The sequence below is a fragment of the Anabas testudineus genome, chromosome 13 (assembly GCF_900324465.2).
Source record: "Anabas testudineus chromosome 13, fAnaTes1.2, whole genome shotgun sequence".
Lineage (NCBI taxonomy): Eukaryota > Metazoa > Chordata > Actinopteri > Anabantiformes > Anabantidae > Anabas > Anabas testudineus.
In genome coordinates, this window is record NC_046622.1 from 4,747,674 (window position 1) to 4,764,843 (window position 17,170).

At 41.2% G+C, this 17,170-nt stretch overlaps 1 protein-coding gene across 3 annotated transcripts in view; it reads right to left on the reverse strand.

The window, feature by feature from the left end:
• Positions 1-17,170, reverse strand: part of gab2 (GRB2-associated binding protein 2) — a 30,777-nt gene that overhangs the window by 2,572 nt on the left and 11,035 nt on the right. Inside the window, exons 1-9 of one of the 3 annotated variants that reach the window (XM_026370035.1) lie at positions 14,298-14,424; positions 13,919-14,219; positions 4,419-4,647; positions 2,072-2,667; positions 1,226-1,323; positions 761-1,040; positions 538-628; positions 273-366; positions 19-141 (exon numbers count right to left, since the gene is read on the reverse strand). In XM_026370035.1, coding sequence (XP_026225820.1) covers positions 19-141; positions 273-366; positions 538-628; positions 761-1,040; positions 1,226-1,323; positions 2,072-2,667; positions 4,419-4,647; positions 13,919-14,180 — 1,773 coding nt within the window. In that variant the 5' untranslated portion in view covers positions 14,181-14,219; positions 14,298-14,424. Of the gene's footprint in view, positions 1-18; positions 142-272; positions 367-537; positions 629-760; positions 1,041-1,225; positions 1,324-2,071; positions 2,668-4,418; positions 4,648-13,918; positions 14,220-14,297; positions 14,425-17,170 lie in introns of those variants that run through there. The other 2 variants (XM_026370027.1, XM_026370019.1) reach the window with 2 other exon arrangements.

Here is a 17,170-nt window from a genome sequence, read left to right on the forward strand (position 1 = left end):
GCAAACTCATCTGTTTACCTTTCTATGTGGGCTGGGTGATCCAGGCTGGAAGTCCAGTGCTAGGTAGTCGACGTTGCCACACTTCCTAGGGGCTGGGCTGCTGGTGCCACTCACCGCTGGGGAGGTAGATGTTGGGTTCTGCTAATGGGGACAGGCGGGAGTTTTCACTCACACATGGTACCGTGAGGCAGCACAGCACGCAAACAAGCAGATCATTAAAACAAAGAGTACAATGTCCAATCGTGATCTCCCCTCCAGCTATTGGGACTCACCATAGGCACATAATTCTCCTCGCTGTCTGCAGAGTCAGTGCTGGTGATGCTTTGTGTAGAGATGGGTCGACAATGCTGGGAAGACATAGCAGGCCTGGAGCAAAGCAGACAGGACTGTGAGTGCTTCTACCTTCTGCCTTTGAGCAGAAACAAAACCCAGCACCAATCTGTACAGTACCATGCATGTGTGTGCATGTGTGTGCATGTGTGTGAGCATGTGAGTGGCCTTTTGTAACTTCGCTCGAATGAGTGATATGAGACTCACAAGGGCCGTGTCCAGGACATGGTGACTGGGCTCTTAAATGGCAGCTCATCAATGATCCCATTGTTCTTCAAATCAAGAGGTGTTGGCTTCGCTGTGGAGAATAAGAGGAGTTACTGTGAACAAAACTTTTTTATCTTTGTATAACATGCAACAACGCAGAGTTAATTTGAAGCCAAAAAAGGTAATTAAAAAATGACATCAGTTTGAACTGTCAAAAACTCACATTTCCTGTTAGGTTTGAGGTTGCGGTTGATGGGTGGTGGTGTAACATCACTGAGACGGCTGGGTCTGTGACACAGAGAGGCGCTGCTCCCCTTACGGGCAGGTAATGTTGCAGAGAATCCTGGGAAATCAAAGTGATGTGGCCCAGGGCTCATAGGGATGTAGATATTCTTAGGACTGTCAGCTTGGGCAGTGCTGAGTGGCGAGGAGCCAGGATTCATGGGCACATAGTTGTCATCTGAGTTGCCACTGTCTGAGCGAGTCACAGTTGCTTTGGTTCTCTGGTGTCAGAAAAGACAGAGGGCTCACGACATCCATAAACTCTCTTGACTCAATACAAACTGCAACACTTAAATCACGTAATTACAGTAGAAGTGCATTGTATATCTCTAAAGGTTCTGATTTCGCAATATGACAATATTTATTTGTGGTAGCAATGCTTTAAAAAAAGGAGACACTGACTCACCAGGTAGGAGCTGAAACCATCATTGACAGACTCCACAGACTGGCCCGAGTTGTTGAAATGGATGGGGCGGTGATGGCTGTTAGTTTCAAAGGAGGAGCCTGTGAAAAGAGGCAAGGAGATAAATCAATATTTACCACAGGCATAAACTCTAAAAGAAAAGTCTCATGTGAAACAGTATAATGCCAAACCTACAGTACATGAGTCAGTAATCTGCAATAGATGCCAATTCAGACAAAAAGGCCTGATAATTCACAGTAAACTGCATGTTTCTACTGAAACAAAGAGAACACGTGACGTTTAATTAAATGCTTGACTGGGTTATAATTAGTCTTTGCAGCACAGGTGTGTGGAACAGTGTGTAGCCTCACTAACAAGGGTCAACGGTCAATTCTTGTCTCTGACATAATAGACCTAGGCATGGACTTCTCAAAAGACAGAGAACACAGCACACTAAAATCACATGCATTGTGTCTGCAAGTGAGTTTTTTTTTTATTGCTTATCAGCCTGGAATGAGGCATTCTGGCACAGGCTGTATGGCTTGAATTTCATTAGTATCTCAACAGAACAGTGTCTGCTAGACTGCTTCCTTTGTTTCTGCTCAGCTGCGAGACTTAAATCAGTAAAATGAGAGATAGAAGAGGAGGAGGGAAAGAGTGATGGGTGAAAGAGGAGAAGGAAAAAGGTGCAGTACCACAGGATGATGGACCGATCAAGACAGGCTTGAATTTGAAAGCAGGAAACAGGTAAAATGCAAATTTTAAATATGTCTGTTTGAATCATATGAGGTTGTGTTTGAACAAAAGATATGAGAAAAGAAGGCAAAGCACCAACTGCAGTCAGTGTACCTCTGTGCAGCCTGACGTTCTCAACAGCGGGAAGAGTATTCCTACGTGGGATAACTGACACTGCAGATGTCACGTCTCCGTTCTGGCTTCCTACCGATTGTGGACTGCCCCACTGTCCCTCTGACCCATGGCTAGGTTTAGGGGGTCTGGGAGGAGGAGCACAGGAGGACTCGGAGCTGGAGGGTGTCAAAGCATTGTGATTCTTATCAAATGTCCGTGGAATCTGGTAGAAGGAGCCAGGCGGTGTAGGAAGATCATAATTGTCAGGCGGACGCTCGTTGCTGTGCATGGTGGCGAGAGCATTGCAAGGTGTTTTGTAGGTGTACACCTCCTCGTTCTCCAGCTCGGGCTCACCCAGACCACTGTGAGCAGGCGACTCTGAGCTGTAACCCCGCGGAAGCATGTAACAGGCCTCTTGTGGCGAGTCATCGTGAATTGGTAACTGGTGTTTTCCGGGCTTGGGAAGGCTGTAGAAGCCATGCAGCTGAGCGCCCATGCCATTTAGACAGTGGGAAAAGCCATGGGATAGCTTCTGCACCGCAGAGTCACTCCCCACAAACAAACTGCTTCTTGTGGCCTGGGAAAAACTGGCACTCCTACAACATGGAGGAAGACATACACACACAAAGACACATATTAGGTATGTATTGTGCCCCCTTTTTATATTATATAGTAAATGCACCCTCACTGACAGACATCTGTGTCAGCATCAATGCCAGTCCATCTCAAATAATGCCAATAAATGAATAAATTTATCTCTTTAGTGATGAATACTCTTCCAGTGTAATCATGAAACTAGCCACTAGATGGCACTGTAGCACTTCAGAGGAAACTGGTTCTATAACATTTAAAAACACAACACACTTCTGCAGTGGTGCCTGAGCAATCTTATGCAGATTAAAGATAAGCATACAATATCTGGATTCTTTTTTATTTTTTAAACTTTCCTTGAAAAGTTGATTTGTTTACATATTTCCTACAAGTTGACAGCAGAGAGCATACATGTTAAGAGGAAGAGCTATATGATTTTCCAGTTTCTCAGCCTCAGCAGGAACCCAAGGGACATGCCTCATTTATTCTCGCTCCTATGCAGGGCTTGACCTTGAGTGTCTACTAGAGCAACCCTACAGCTTAGACTTTTCTAGCCAGTTAGCTGAGCAATGGCCCGATTAGGCCAATGCAAAAATAAGATATCCTCAATGAATCGTCTCGTTATATCTGCATGAATCTCTCTAGATATTTCATGCATGTGTGTTAGCTACACTGAAAGTTACAAAGCGTTAAGTTTAACATTGATTAATACAATTATAAAGGATAATGCATGGAAATGATACAATTATTATTATCACAGCATTTTGCTTTTTCTACATTTTGTGTCAGATGTTTCTGTTTTTAATCAACTATTCCTTTCTCCTCAGTATTTACATCATCATTCATTTTGTTCGTTAGCTTGCCTTCCATCATTGTGACTGCATAGAGGCTTTGTACATAGATTTATTCCAGTGGTCATCTGACCAGTGTCAGTTGTGTTGTGAATTGTACCCCGCGAACAGATGCTCGTCTCAATCAGCAGACCCACCAAGCAGAAGCAAGTGAGGGAATGACGGAAACATTTGCATACATCTGATTAGATGGATTGTGAGGTTTGATTTTCTGGGCTCCAGTGAGGTCCAACACAGCAGATTTATGTGCAAATCGTGTGGCTGAGAGGGCAGCTCTATCCTTGGTGAGTCTGAACCTATAGGAGTGATGAATTGCAGTCTCAACCTCACTGATCATCTACTGTGCCGGGCATCTGCTGAATGGCATAATTATTAAGGCTTGCGTTTTGATTCTTGGAAGCAGGCATAATGGCAGCAGCATGTGAGGTGAATGTTAATAGAAAAATCTGGAGCATTTAATATAAACACTCCTCCTGTTCTCCTGTTAAACATACAGCTATATAGACATTGATCTTCAATACACAGTATTTACACCTCTTGCATTTTTATTGCTTCGCTGGTTAAATGGTTGATCACTGAATCGTTTCTACTCTTCCTTATGGCAATATTGGATTTACAGGATTTTTGCATTAATGGGAAATACCTTAGTTCTTCTGGTGTTCAATACCTTGAATTAGCCAAAAAGCAGATATCATTTTGACCTTTAAATCATTAACTACTACTATCATATTCCAGTAGAATACATTATAATAAGTTCCACAATGCTTTTATCACACAAACAGCACCCCCACAACAATAGTTCTAACCCTTAGGGGCTTCTAGGAAGCACCATAAACCTGTATGTTGACCTGCATTAGCAGATAACAGGAAACTGACACAGGTTGTCTGGGGGTTGTGACCTTTACCGTGCACTCTCTGTCTTCCTGCTCATGCACTGGTGGAGGAGGAGGTAGTCCTGGGGTGCACTGTTGGACAGGGAGTTATGGTGCGTGTGGCGCACAGGAACATCAAAGGTGAAGAGAACTGGCTGGCTGGAGTGAATGGGGGCAGAAGACTTGCGCTCCCCCGTCAGAGGAGTCATGGAACCGGTGACATCTGCTCCGACAGATCGGGGCATATGGGGTAACCTGCCATCTGTAGACAAGAGAAACGGGAGTTATTGATTGTTTAATCCACACCCACTTTTACCACTAACCCAGCTTGTGTTGAAACTTTAAAAGCAGTTTTCTGCAGACGTTATGCTCATCCTAGTCAGTTAAGTGATGATGTTTTAAACATTTTCCCTTTCTTGTCACAACCTTTGAAGTCAAAGGACAGTGTGTAATTAATATGATGGTTTTAAGTCATTACATGACCCCGCCTTGCATGGAATGTGGTATTCAGTTGCTTTCAGTCTGCTTTGTAATCAATAGAGAAGAGCGATCTATCTCAAGGGAGGAGAGAAAACGGTATGCTTTTCTGTTTTTTTGAGGTGCAAAATGTGAATGGTTGAACAGTCCGAATCTTTTTACCAGGTCAATGGGCTTTGTTTGACTTTATTAAGCTGACCATTGCTTTTTTTATTCTTTTTTTTTGTTTTGACACAGGACTGTGTGCACAACATGCTTACTTACTTACTGCTTGTGTGTTACAGCCCTAATATCTGCAATGAAAGGCTACAAAGAAAAGGCAAATCTGAGATGGGGATACTGCAAATAGACTGGGCAGAAGGCCAAAGTGAGGAGGCGCACACTGAGCTGTAGGAGTAGGGAGTGGGCGGCCCACTGCTCCATCGACCCATGGTGCTGTGTGCAACACTAGCTAATGGGAGAGAGGAAAATCTTTTTGCTGAAATTTATTTCTCTTACAGCAAATGTCCAGTTCACCATGATAGCATCTATACAAGAATAAGAATCACTGAACTGCACAATTACTAGTTTGTATACATAGATAGCTAGATAGATCGATACACGCCCATTTTTGTCTCTGTCCTACATAATTTTCCTCCTGTATCAGACCTTCACAAAAATGCCTTGTGTCAAACTGCCCTTTAAGAAGAGGGCAATGTTTGTGAGTCACGACAGCATGCCCACAGCCACTGTAAAAAACAGAAAACACATACAAATGCCGGTCTGAGCATCTGTGTGTGCATGTGGGGTGGTTTCAGGGGAGGGGGTATTCTGGAGCCCACTTAGCTGAATGAGGTCACATCCATGCCCAGGGGAAAAGGCCTCTGCTGCAGGGTCGCCGGGCCAGTGGACATCAGTGAGATACCCAGGCTCACAGCCACACAGGCAGGGACTCCCCCCTCAATTACACCATTGTTCAGAGAGATTCCACTCTCCCAAGGCTGGTAAGGCATCATCTTCTTTCTCCACAAAAGCTTTGTAAAAGGCTTTCATCCAGTGCAGCGAGTACTAGGCCCACTAACATGGGTAGATATATTGATTTGTTGCAGAAAGACAGTTACTCCCCTCTGTCAGAGTGGAGAGCTACATAGAAAAACACAAGCAGTCTTAATGACTTTAACGCTGAGGGAAAAGCAAAAATTCAAAAGTAAATACATACTTTTTTCATGGACTATGTGTGTACAAGACAATGGTTTTGTACGTGCCCTAACGGATTTTTGATGAACTTCCGCAAATGCCTGTCAAAACCAGACCAAGATGGAAGAGGACTGGACCAGCCTGCAGATGGAATAGCCTTCATGGCTCATCACTGACACTAATGGGTCTGATGATGTATGTTACCACTGGGAAGCAGTTCCATCAACTGAGTAGAACCACAACACAGAATTAGAAAAAAGCTCAGAAAACAAAAACACTGAAACTTTCCCCTTTGTGCTTCCAGTCAAATTCCCTCCACTGACTAATGTACTGTGACGCTCAATGTAAGGTGGTAAAATGTTTATTAAGCAAAGTGAGAGGTAATTTATAATGCTACATCTCACAAAGAAAAGTAATAAAACTGGGAAGGACTGGCACAAATTACAAAAAGAAAAGGGTAATTACAGTTTCCTGAGTTATGAGCATGCTGTCGTTACCAGAAACCCTTTTCTCTATAACTGAGTTGAAACCTCAACATCAAACAAGGAAGTTAAAAAAGACGAGTTCTTCCCACGACATTTCACAGCTGGACACAAATATTAGACCCTCAACAGCAATGCATTAAACAAGCCTTTTGGTCAGTGAACGACATATGGATATTCCAGGTCAAAGAGTTCCTAAGTTCATGAGCAATTTTCTAATTAAGCTTTATAATATATCACCTACTGTCTCATCTGCTCTGTGGCTATAATCTAATAGAGGCTGGCTGCTGGTCTCAGGGGCCAAAATTAGAAGCCTGCTGGATCACTAAGGACAAGAACATCTTTGTAGGGTACTCATTTCCTCTCAGTCAGTCCAGAATTAGACAAGGACATATGATAATCTAATCCGAAATGAGATATAAAAATAGAAAATACCACTGACCTATTGAATTGAAAGGGTGTCTGATGGAAACACGAAGGAAGAAGAAGTGGTAGTAGCATGCTTTCCATCAGACCTGCAATCACCCCATAAATAATCCATAAAATATAATAATTTAAGGTACACGATGTCTACCTTCAATTTTAGTTTCAGAAAAATGCGATTTCCTGAATGGTTTCATAAGGGACTTACAGCCACCAAGCTAAGAAACACACCCCAGATATGTCAGTGCTGGGAAAGATATGGAAGTAGTATCTTGTGACACAAAGGTCAGGCAATAGGATTGATGCCCCCACGGGTCCTGACTAAGTGCCCTTGAAAAAGGCATCTCCTCGTGTAAATCAACCTGGAAAAATGCATTGACCAAAAGACCTGAATGTTACAGTTTCCTTTTCCATGGTGTGTCTACTAATATAAATACATCGTTTGCTTTCCCAAGTGAATCTGCTGGACAAGAGCTCTTTAAACACACAACATTGGGTCCCAGGAAGCCACATAGTGGGGTCCATTTGCATGTGTGGTTAGCAGGGGGTTGGGAGTTTCCCATGAGACTGACGTAACTGGATAAAAGGGAACGCTAGCTGTAGCAGAGATGGGTTAGATAGAGCCGAGGATAGGGAAAGTGGCATCCTCCGTCTGCTAGTTAGTTTGAAGTGAACAAAGTGGCATGGCTGTTTCATTCTCCCTTGAAAAGTCAAAAGAGTATTAACCGGAGCAGACACACAGGCGCACTCCCTGATCACATTACTCCCCTGTGCCTGCTCGCCTCACAGCATCATGTGAGCACCGCCCCATCGACCACACTGCAACATCAATTTGCCTCAAAACAGTGGACTGATCAATCACCTAAAAAGGCTCAGACTTAGGCCAATGAGTTACAGAGTTTGGTTAAATCTAAAACAGCAGCTCATTTTCACTGCTCTGAACTCATTTTTGCAAGGTAACGGCCAAATAAATACTGTAAGTAGAAAACAGAGGGGTGGACACAGATGAAACCGTTTCTTGTTTTTCTTTCTTTCTTGCAAGAAAATGCAGTTGGAGCTGAAAAAAGCTGTGCCGCTGCCTGCCCTAAAGCAACCCAAAAACAAAAGGATGACTTTTTACAACACTACAAAGCATTAGAGAATAGGAACAAGCTCAGTGTGGAAACATAGAAGTCGTGATAAATAAATAGAAAATGTGAAACTTAAATTTTCCACTATTACTACTGTTCTGATGCTTATGAGAGATGTATATGTATATATCTGTATACATAATCATACTAAAAAAAAAAAACTAACCCTAACCCTAACCCTAACCTAGATGATTAGATGATTGGTGCCTAATCCTGTCCCTATGAAAGTATTTATTTGCTGCCCAGTCCCAAAGATTGATGTAAAAATCTTAAATAAACATCTCTGCATGTGAACCATTACATGGATGCACTCTAGTACAAAGAAGGCAGCTTTGCAAGTTGGTTTTTAACCACATTAACACTACTAAATTACCAGCTACAATGTGAATGTACTATAGTGTGACAGAAGAGGGAGACCAATCTGCAGGGCATTACTTACATTTGGGCATAAATCTCTACTTACATCAGCTGAATTGCATATAAACAGTTGACTGAAGAACATATCCCATTCTAAAACAATCTATTTGTATTTTCCATGTGACTGCAGGCTGGGTGGTGGCTGCCATTAGGGTGATTGGCTTTGCCACCGGCTGATACTAAATGAGCTAATGCCAACTTAAAGATGACAAATGAACACACATTAAACCAAAATCTGTCAACTAAATATGTCATTACCCTAATAACAAATGACGCCACATATTCTGGAACAAACGAGAAGAAAATTGTAGAAATTTAAAAAGAAATGTAGAGTTACGTGTGTGGTACAAAATTAACTGCATTGTGGGACACTGAGTGTTATTATAAGAAATAAAAGTAACATTATAGACTGGTATGAGTAAAACAGAGAACACAATGTCAAGACTCATTTTAAAGTAGAACAAACAATGATCTCATCTTTACTAGTTTCCTCTTAAGTCTAAATCTGATACAGAGTGCAAATCTCTGCATTTTTTGAATGGATTAGCAAATGGGGAAGTTTGGAGTAGATTACAGTGTTTCCTTAACAGTAACATTTTTGACTTGACTTCAGTTTCACAATCATCACATGACACATATGAAGGCATACTGAGATGTGCAGCTGTACTTGACAAACCGCCTCACAATGCACGTTTACGGTGAACCCCCTGTGAAACATTTTGCTTGAGTAAATGTAATCTTTTTTTATGTCTATTTGACAAAAAACTACAGAGGTTGTTGATGGATATGTTGATTTAGGAAATGGTGGTATAGCGGCTATTCATTTTTCCATTTCTCACCATCTTATGGGAAACAGACAAATGAAGAGGAGGAAAACAAAACAGAGTGGGAAAAGATGGAACAAAAAAAAAAAAGAAGGGAAAAAATAAAGAGGACTGCTGACAAGTGAAAATCTCTTCCCTTAGTCGAGATTATCCTCGTCTCAGAGTTCAAACAGCTGGGAGAGAGCAAAACAAAGCCCATGATTGACGAGACGATGTTCCACTCATTAGATTGTGCTTGGGGGTGGGTCTTCCTCAGTGCAGACACACGCCACACACCCAGCTATCAAAATCTGATAAGCACAGTGCTAACACCCATCAACAGATTGTAAGAGCAAGAATAATGTGTAATTCTGTGCATACATGTCTGTGTAAGGCATTCAAGCATATAACACTAACCCCTACTGCTTAGTTATCTTGAAACATGTTCCTTTAGGTAGGTCTCAGCATTTCTTTGAAGTTAAATGAGCGAGAAGAGCATCTGTCTCACATCAGTCTTTTCAGGTGTTGCGTTAAAATGACTATTTTAAACTAAACATAATTCACACTTTGCATTTGCAGGATTTCTTTTCTCTTAATTTCCAGCCCACTTTTTGGACAATTTTGACGGTGGCTGTGCATTATGATCTCAGAATTCAACAATCTCAAGTTTCTGGGTTCAAGCAGCACCTTGTATGCTGCCAGTGGATGCAGGGCAGCAAAGGCGGCAGCAGCAGCACACAGTCCTCAGACAGCACTGTGGCAGCAGAAACCTGACCTTCCAGTGCCATTGTGTCTCATTATTTCAACAAAAATCAATGCAGACGAAGGGCACTTTGGGTGTGGAAAAAGCAGACGTGCAGGTGCAGACAAAGTAAGAAGTCAAAGAAGAAAGAATGTGAGCATTTGTATTCTTACATACCTTAAATGCATGGATGTTTGTATATACAGTACCTTATATGAACTGTATATTTGTGCACAGTAGGACTTTTCAGTTTTTGAGTAACTCATGAGTTACCCACTCAATTCAGTCTAAATAAGGTCTATAAAATTTAATTTGTGCTGCTCAAACAATCTAAGAAACCCATCTGCTTACCTTAGCAGAAGCAATGTACTGGTTTGGCTGGATAATCTGCAGAATTGCCCTTACAAAAATGTTTGACTGTTAAATAACACACACCTCTGCACAGACATGCTGCGTGTAGGTTCGGTGTCGATAGGTGACTACTGGTGCCAACAGTCACATGAGACATAGTAAAAGATGAAAGATGAGAAAGGGAGTTGCTTTTAAATGTTGTGTAACAATGAACTGTCATGTGCTGCCCTTCGGCGACCTTCCTTCTAGCCCCAAGAGGCGGCTCACACCTGTCAACACAGGCCACTTCTGACAAAAGGTAAGTTTAGACCAAGGTGCTGATGTAACAATGATGCTGTCAAATATCACAACTACATCTTCTTATGGGAAAGACAAACACGTCAGCATTCCTTGCAACCTAATATTGTGTTGCTAATCCTAATGACTTCCCACTGACACTGCAGCTGTGTTACAACAACAAATAAATTTTTTGCAATATGTACAACAGAACACAATCAATATGAATCTCAAACATCCAGGCTTATGTGCCTTGAGTTTAGACAACACTTTCTGTTTCTGTATGAACAAGCATGCTATCAGTGTAACTCGGTATTTGTGCTTCTTCTGTTTGTCTCTGCCGGCTTATGTAATTTCCATAAGAGGAACTAACTTCTCATTTTTTTCCAGTCTAGTTTGTTTTCTTTCAGAGAGGGAATTCCCAGTCTGTTAGGTGACACACTGGCTCAGATCTGCAGCTGTCTGCCAGGAGGAAAACCCACAACATATCTTTATAGCTAAGAGATGTTTGAGAACAGTTCTCCTCTGTTAGCTCCAATTACCATCCAAATATCTGAGTCACTTCATCAAACTATGATCGCAAAACCGACAGCTACAAGACACTGTGTCAATGATAACAACTCAGCGTGTTAAACAGCAGTTAATGTGTTGCTGGTGTAAAAACATGGCTCAGTTCCATGAGCACTATGCGTTCAAAGGATCAGAGATCAAGAACAGAAATGTTGCAGAAGGAATACTGATGCAGACAGGAAATCATCCGGTTGTGTCAAGAGTGCACCTACTCTTTTATACTTTCGAACTCCCACACACACGCTCAATGACATCAGCTTCAGCATCAACACTGACCTGATTATTAGCAGGTACTTTCTGCAAGTAGAACTGAGCAAAAGCAATTTTCACAAGTGCTGAGATTTTCCATATGGCAAAACGGTTGAGAGAAAGATGGAATTTGTTTACACCTACCTGCAGCCACCAGAAAGTTTTTATTGTTTTGCTTAAAAATGCACTACTTTGATGAATTAATGAATTAATTTAGGGCAACACATTCACAAGCACACTAGTGCTAAAATGACTAACCACTTACTTGATTAGTTGATCATTAGTGTAATTTAATTAATATCCAGGTCATTTACAGCGTCTATTATATAGGAAAATTCAAGAAACCACTTGAAAAACCAGCTTTTTCTATACGAGGCTAGTGTTGATGAAAACAGTTCAGAGGAGGTGAGTATGTATTTCCACTGCCACATTGACAACAACCTGATACCACTCAAGGGAGCAGGCAAGCGCTATTCAAGGAAGGATGAATCTGCATCTGCACAGTCAACAACCTATTCCTTGGAAAAACGTTTTATGCACAGTTGGTTTTACAAGGAAATGATGGTTTGTGTAGGGTGATCTTAAAATGTATGAGTGTGTGAGAGCGTTTGTTTACAGACTGAGAACAGAAAATGAAATTCATAATGTAGGCCACCTATGTTGCATTAAAGAAACAAACACACTCAACTGGTTAGTTTGCTACGTCAGAGTAGAATTTTTTCCACGCGCTTCACATAATCAGAATGATGTAATAGGGAACCAGTGGTTCTGCTACACCCCTTAGTTCACAAATCAATCATGCACACATGGAGAATTTATATGTGAAAATACTGAGTGCTATAACAAAGAGGGTGCTTTATTCTGTGTGCTTGTGGTAGGAGGAGGTTTTGGTTTGTAGTAAAAAAGAAGTCCAGGTTGCACTGTAAATATCAGCCCTCTCATACAAATAATGCTGAGAACCATGTTTAGAAGAAGTGGTTAGAAGTGTTTTTTTAAGAGAATGTGCTAGTACAAAAAGGGGTGATAATAGCTGTAACATCCATTTAAAATTTGCCTCCTACTAAAATAGAGCATGCAAAATTGAGTTACTGATAAAGTTTCTCAGAAACTGCGACTAAACATTTCAGTAAAAACAGTTCCATCCAAATGAGTCTGGTGTAATGTTTACACCAAAGGGACTGCAATCACTAATGTAGCCCTCATGACATAAACCCTCTCCCTCCTCCAGCCCATCCTCCCAGCCACACCCAGCTGGCTACAGTTGATGCAGTCATAAGTGGACCTTGCTGAACTTGGACCTAGGGGATACCCTCATGACATTAACATTATTACCCTCTCCTCAGTTGTTTTCAACTCCACACCTGGACATATTGCATGTTACAGATGATCAACCATGTACACACAAAGAAATTACATCCACCAGCTGCCAGATGGTGGAAAAACAACAGCACAAGTGCAATCTGGAAGGGTAGGAATAAGAATCTGAGATGAGCTTGATGAAACAAACACTATACTGAATATATGTGGAGAGATGACCACCGCGCATCTGTCAGGTATCATGTGCTAAAATAACAGTGACTAGATACCACATTCATGCTTATTATTACAGCGGGTCTTCTCATCACATAAACCAAAAATATATTTAACAATACGGAGTTCACCCACCGCTGGTTAGAATTAACTTTGAGTCATCATTTTATACGTAGAATAGTTTCGTTTTGTATTGGCAAGTTCATAGCTGGGAAAATTAAGGCGAATATGCGGCACTAAGGTGAAATGACTGTGATTCTCTGTCAGACAGAAGTAGTTTTACATAAAAACATTACTGCATAAAAATGTTATGAGCATTAGCGTGTGTTGTCGGATGTGGCACTTTTATTCAACATGTTTTTTTGGTGCAGCTAGTGGTTTAGTTTTTTATCAAATATTTTTTTATCATTTAAATATAAAACACTCAGACCAAGCCCTTTCTTTACCTTCCAATATCACACAAACTGTGTCCTTTTATTTGGCAGGAATGTTCCTATTGCACTTCAGCAACTAACAATGATGGGAAAACACAGCTGCCGATGATCTCATGTGACTGGACCATCACCTCTGAATCTATGTGATAAATAAGATAGAAGCTGTTCTAGTGAACGACTAATTACACATTTCATTAAATCCAGTAGGCACATGCTGTACTGTAAATAATGTGTATATTGTACTGCATATTTTTTTCTGTTATTTAAACATTGATTGTGTAATGTATCAACTAATTACTTGAAAACTGCACTGACTGGTTACTTGAATCCATTTAAGATGTTTTATATATTTTATGAGTTAATTTACAGATAACAAATGACAAAACTACAAAGAGGGAAAGGGAGATAGTGGACAAGAAAACAGTAACAGCAGCAGAGTGATAAAGCAACAAGCATAGATCATGGTTCCTTACCGTGGCTATCGTCCGACTGGTTGAACCCACACAGCTGGCAGATGGAGCGGACCCACTTATTCATCTCTTCTTCAGTCTCAGCTACAAGATAAAAAGTGCGGTCTGAGGTCTTGATGTCAAACACAAAGCTGTCTTGGAACTCCTTCCTCTTAAAGGTCAGACCAGCATCCACCTGCTCGCAGCAGTGCAGGTCGATGACCCGGATGGGTTTTTTGGTGTGGTCGTTCTTGTAGTACTCAAGAACATCAGGGTCACCACTCATGCGGCCACTGCGGAGCACAAACCAACGTTTCTTCCATGCCTGGGAAATGAGAAAGAAAGGTAAGAAGCTCATTAACCAAAAAGCAAGAATTGATCACAGTATGTTTTGAGTTCTAACCTTAATTTAAAATAAATTCCCAAACTTTAAATAATCAACAAGTAGACTGACTAAGTTGCAGACTGTTGCAGTGCCAACACACTCAACAGCTGGACTTGTAGTTGATCAAACAGACTTCAGAAAAAATAAACTGTGCTCATTTGAGCAGGTTACAGAGCGTCAGCATGCATGTGGTTTTTGTGTGGTTTGTGTGCGTGTTGGAGGCTGGTGTTTGGGGGAGGCAGCAGGTGTTTACTCCCTCCCAACGTATTTCCTGTGTCGATATCCCTCCGTGAACAAAGACAGAAGTATTACTCCTCCATGACAACCTCGTTACAAGAACTGGTGAATGACAGTGTTGTAGTCCAATTAAAACCAAACTGCATCTGTACATGATGATGTCACTGAACTGTAGCTTCCTCGGAGAATGTCAATAATTGCCCTGTCATAACCACATGCAGAAGCAGAAGCACACTCTCCAATAACTAAAGAGCAGGAAACATACAACATAACATGTTGATTTCACACCAGTAACACTATGGTTGTAACTGGAAAACCACAAAGGAAGAACAGCGGCCTTGATTACAACAGCTCCATACGTTTTCCAGTGTCAGTGTTAAAGAGACTCTGTTCTCTGTGCTCAGAGACAAAAGAGGAAGATAGACCAGGAAGAGAAAGGGGGAGTAAAAGGGGGGTTGAGGGGGATTTTGGACATCTGCCAGTGATGCACTTCCGCCAGGCAATGTGTTTCACATGCAGGCTGCTGACACACAGGATCCTGCAGGCCCCCTTTTCTCTCTACCAACAAAGACACTGTCGCAAGGCTCACTGCCTCCCACACCCCCAAAACCCAGAGTGACACCATACAGATGTACAAACACACACACACAGGGCAAACAAGTGGATTACATGGCATCTCTTCTGTGCTACTGAGAGATGTATTTATCTGCTAGTCTTGAGGGTAGTACTCGTTTATCAAACACTGTACATACATATATATATATAGTAGCCCTCACTGTGTGAAACAGCACCTGTGCATGTTTTTGCAGATGACTGCCCTGTTTCAGTTGTGTAAAATGTAAAACAAACAACTGGTTAAACAGAATAAAACATATGTATTTGAAAATAAAACATAAAAAGTTGAACCTGAGAAATTTTCATATTCAATAATTTTGAAGTTGAGTCCAGAAAAAAAGTTAAGACAGGGCATTGAAAGACTGGAGAAGGTGTGTAATGGTATAAAACCCAAACAATTCAGAACTGATTAACTGGCAACAGGTCAGTGTCATGATTAGGTATGAAAACAATATCACAGAGTCTCTGTGTGATATAGTTGCAGAAGTAAAGGTTCAGTGATGTTCCCCAAACAACATACAATTGCTAAGAATATGGAGATTTTTATCATCACAACATAATTACATTAAAAAATTCAGATAATGAAGAGAAATCCAGAGGGAACATGGCTGAAAACCAGTGTTGAATTGCTGCGATGCTCAGGCCATCAGGCAGCATCATGCTGCATTAAAAACAGACACAAGAGGGAGGGACCATTCAGCATGTCATCAGCACAATCTGTAGTTCAAAAGCCAGCATCCCTGATGATTTGAAGGTGCATTAGTGCAAACAGCATGGGTAACTTGCACATCTGTGAACGCTCCATTAATGCTAAACAACAGGTTTTGGAGCAACATATGCTGCGATCCAGATGATGTCTTTTCTCAGGGAAGGTCTTGTTTATTTCAGCAAAGACAATGCAAAACTACATTGTGCGTGTATTACAACAGCATGGCTCAGTGCTAAATTGGCCCGCCTGACTGCACTCCAGACATGAAACATTTGGTGCATTATGAAGTGAAAAATATGACAAGAGTTCCCAAACTGTGGGGTAGCTGAAATCCTGTATCAAGCGGGAATAGACTGACTAATTTCCCAAATGCTTACAGTTTCTTTAAAAGAAGAGGTGATGCAACACTGTGGGAAACACACCCTTTTTTGAAATGTGCTGCTGATTTCAAAGTCTAAATGAGCAAACACATGCAAAAAACCAATCGAATTTCTCAGCATCAACATTTGACATGTTGGCTTTATATTATTTTGAATGAATATCTACATTTTAAACTGTGACCCCTCAACTACAATACTGTTGTAGGAAACCTTTAGCATAAATTGTTCAAAAACCTCAAGCAATGATTAAATGTCAAGGTGATGTCTTCAATACGCCATGTGCTCGTACAGTGTATGTTGGCAATTCTGCCTCTTTTTCCTCTGAGAAACACAGCTAAGAAACAGCAGCAACACATTTTTTCCAGGAAGTGCACACTGTGATCTTATCTTCAGCTCGTAACTGAACTCAGAACTCCTGAGGTATTGGGGTGTAAGATTTTTTCATTTTATTTTCTGTCACACTGATACACTGATAAAAGCTGGATGCCACGCAACCTTTAAGTGTTGATAGAAGGTCTTACTACTAGCCTCAGTCTCAGGAAGCCGAAAATGTGTGAGCAAAATACTGGTTTTAATCAGCACAGTCTCTTGAGCTTAGGAGTTGTGTGAAAAATATGTATGAGGTCATTTCTCACCATGGGAAGATACTGTGACTGTTCAAGTAATGTGGATCGTAGTGGTGAGGAAAACATGTATTCCAAAGAAGTCAACTATGTACAGTAACTCCTCAAGTGAACTTCTGAGCAGTCTGTAGGAGTGTGAACTTCCTCGTTTCATAAAAATAAGTACAATCATCACGCTCCTGAAAAAGAGCAAACACAGAACACTGCACACATTGTATTTCCTTTTTCCAGGCCTATAAGCTCTTTGGTTCAGTGAGAGGTGCAATCAGAAAGACTGGCTATAACTCTTCTAAGCCCCATTTAAATATTATTACCTTTTCAGGAAAG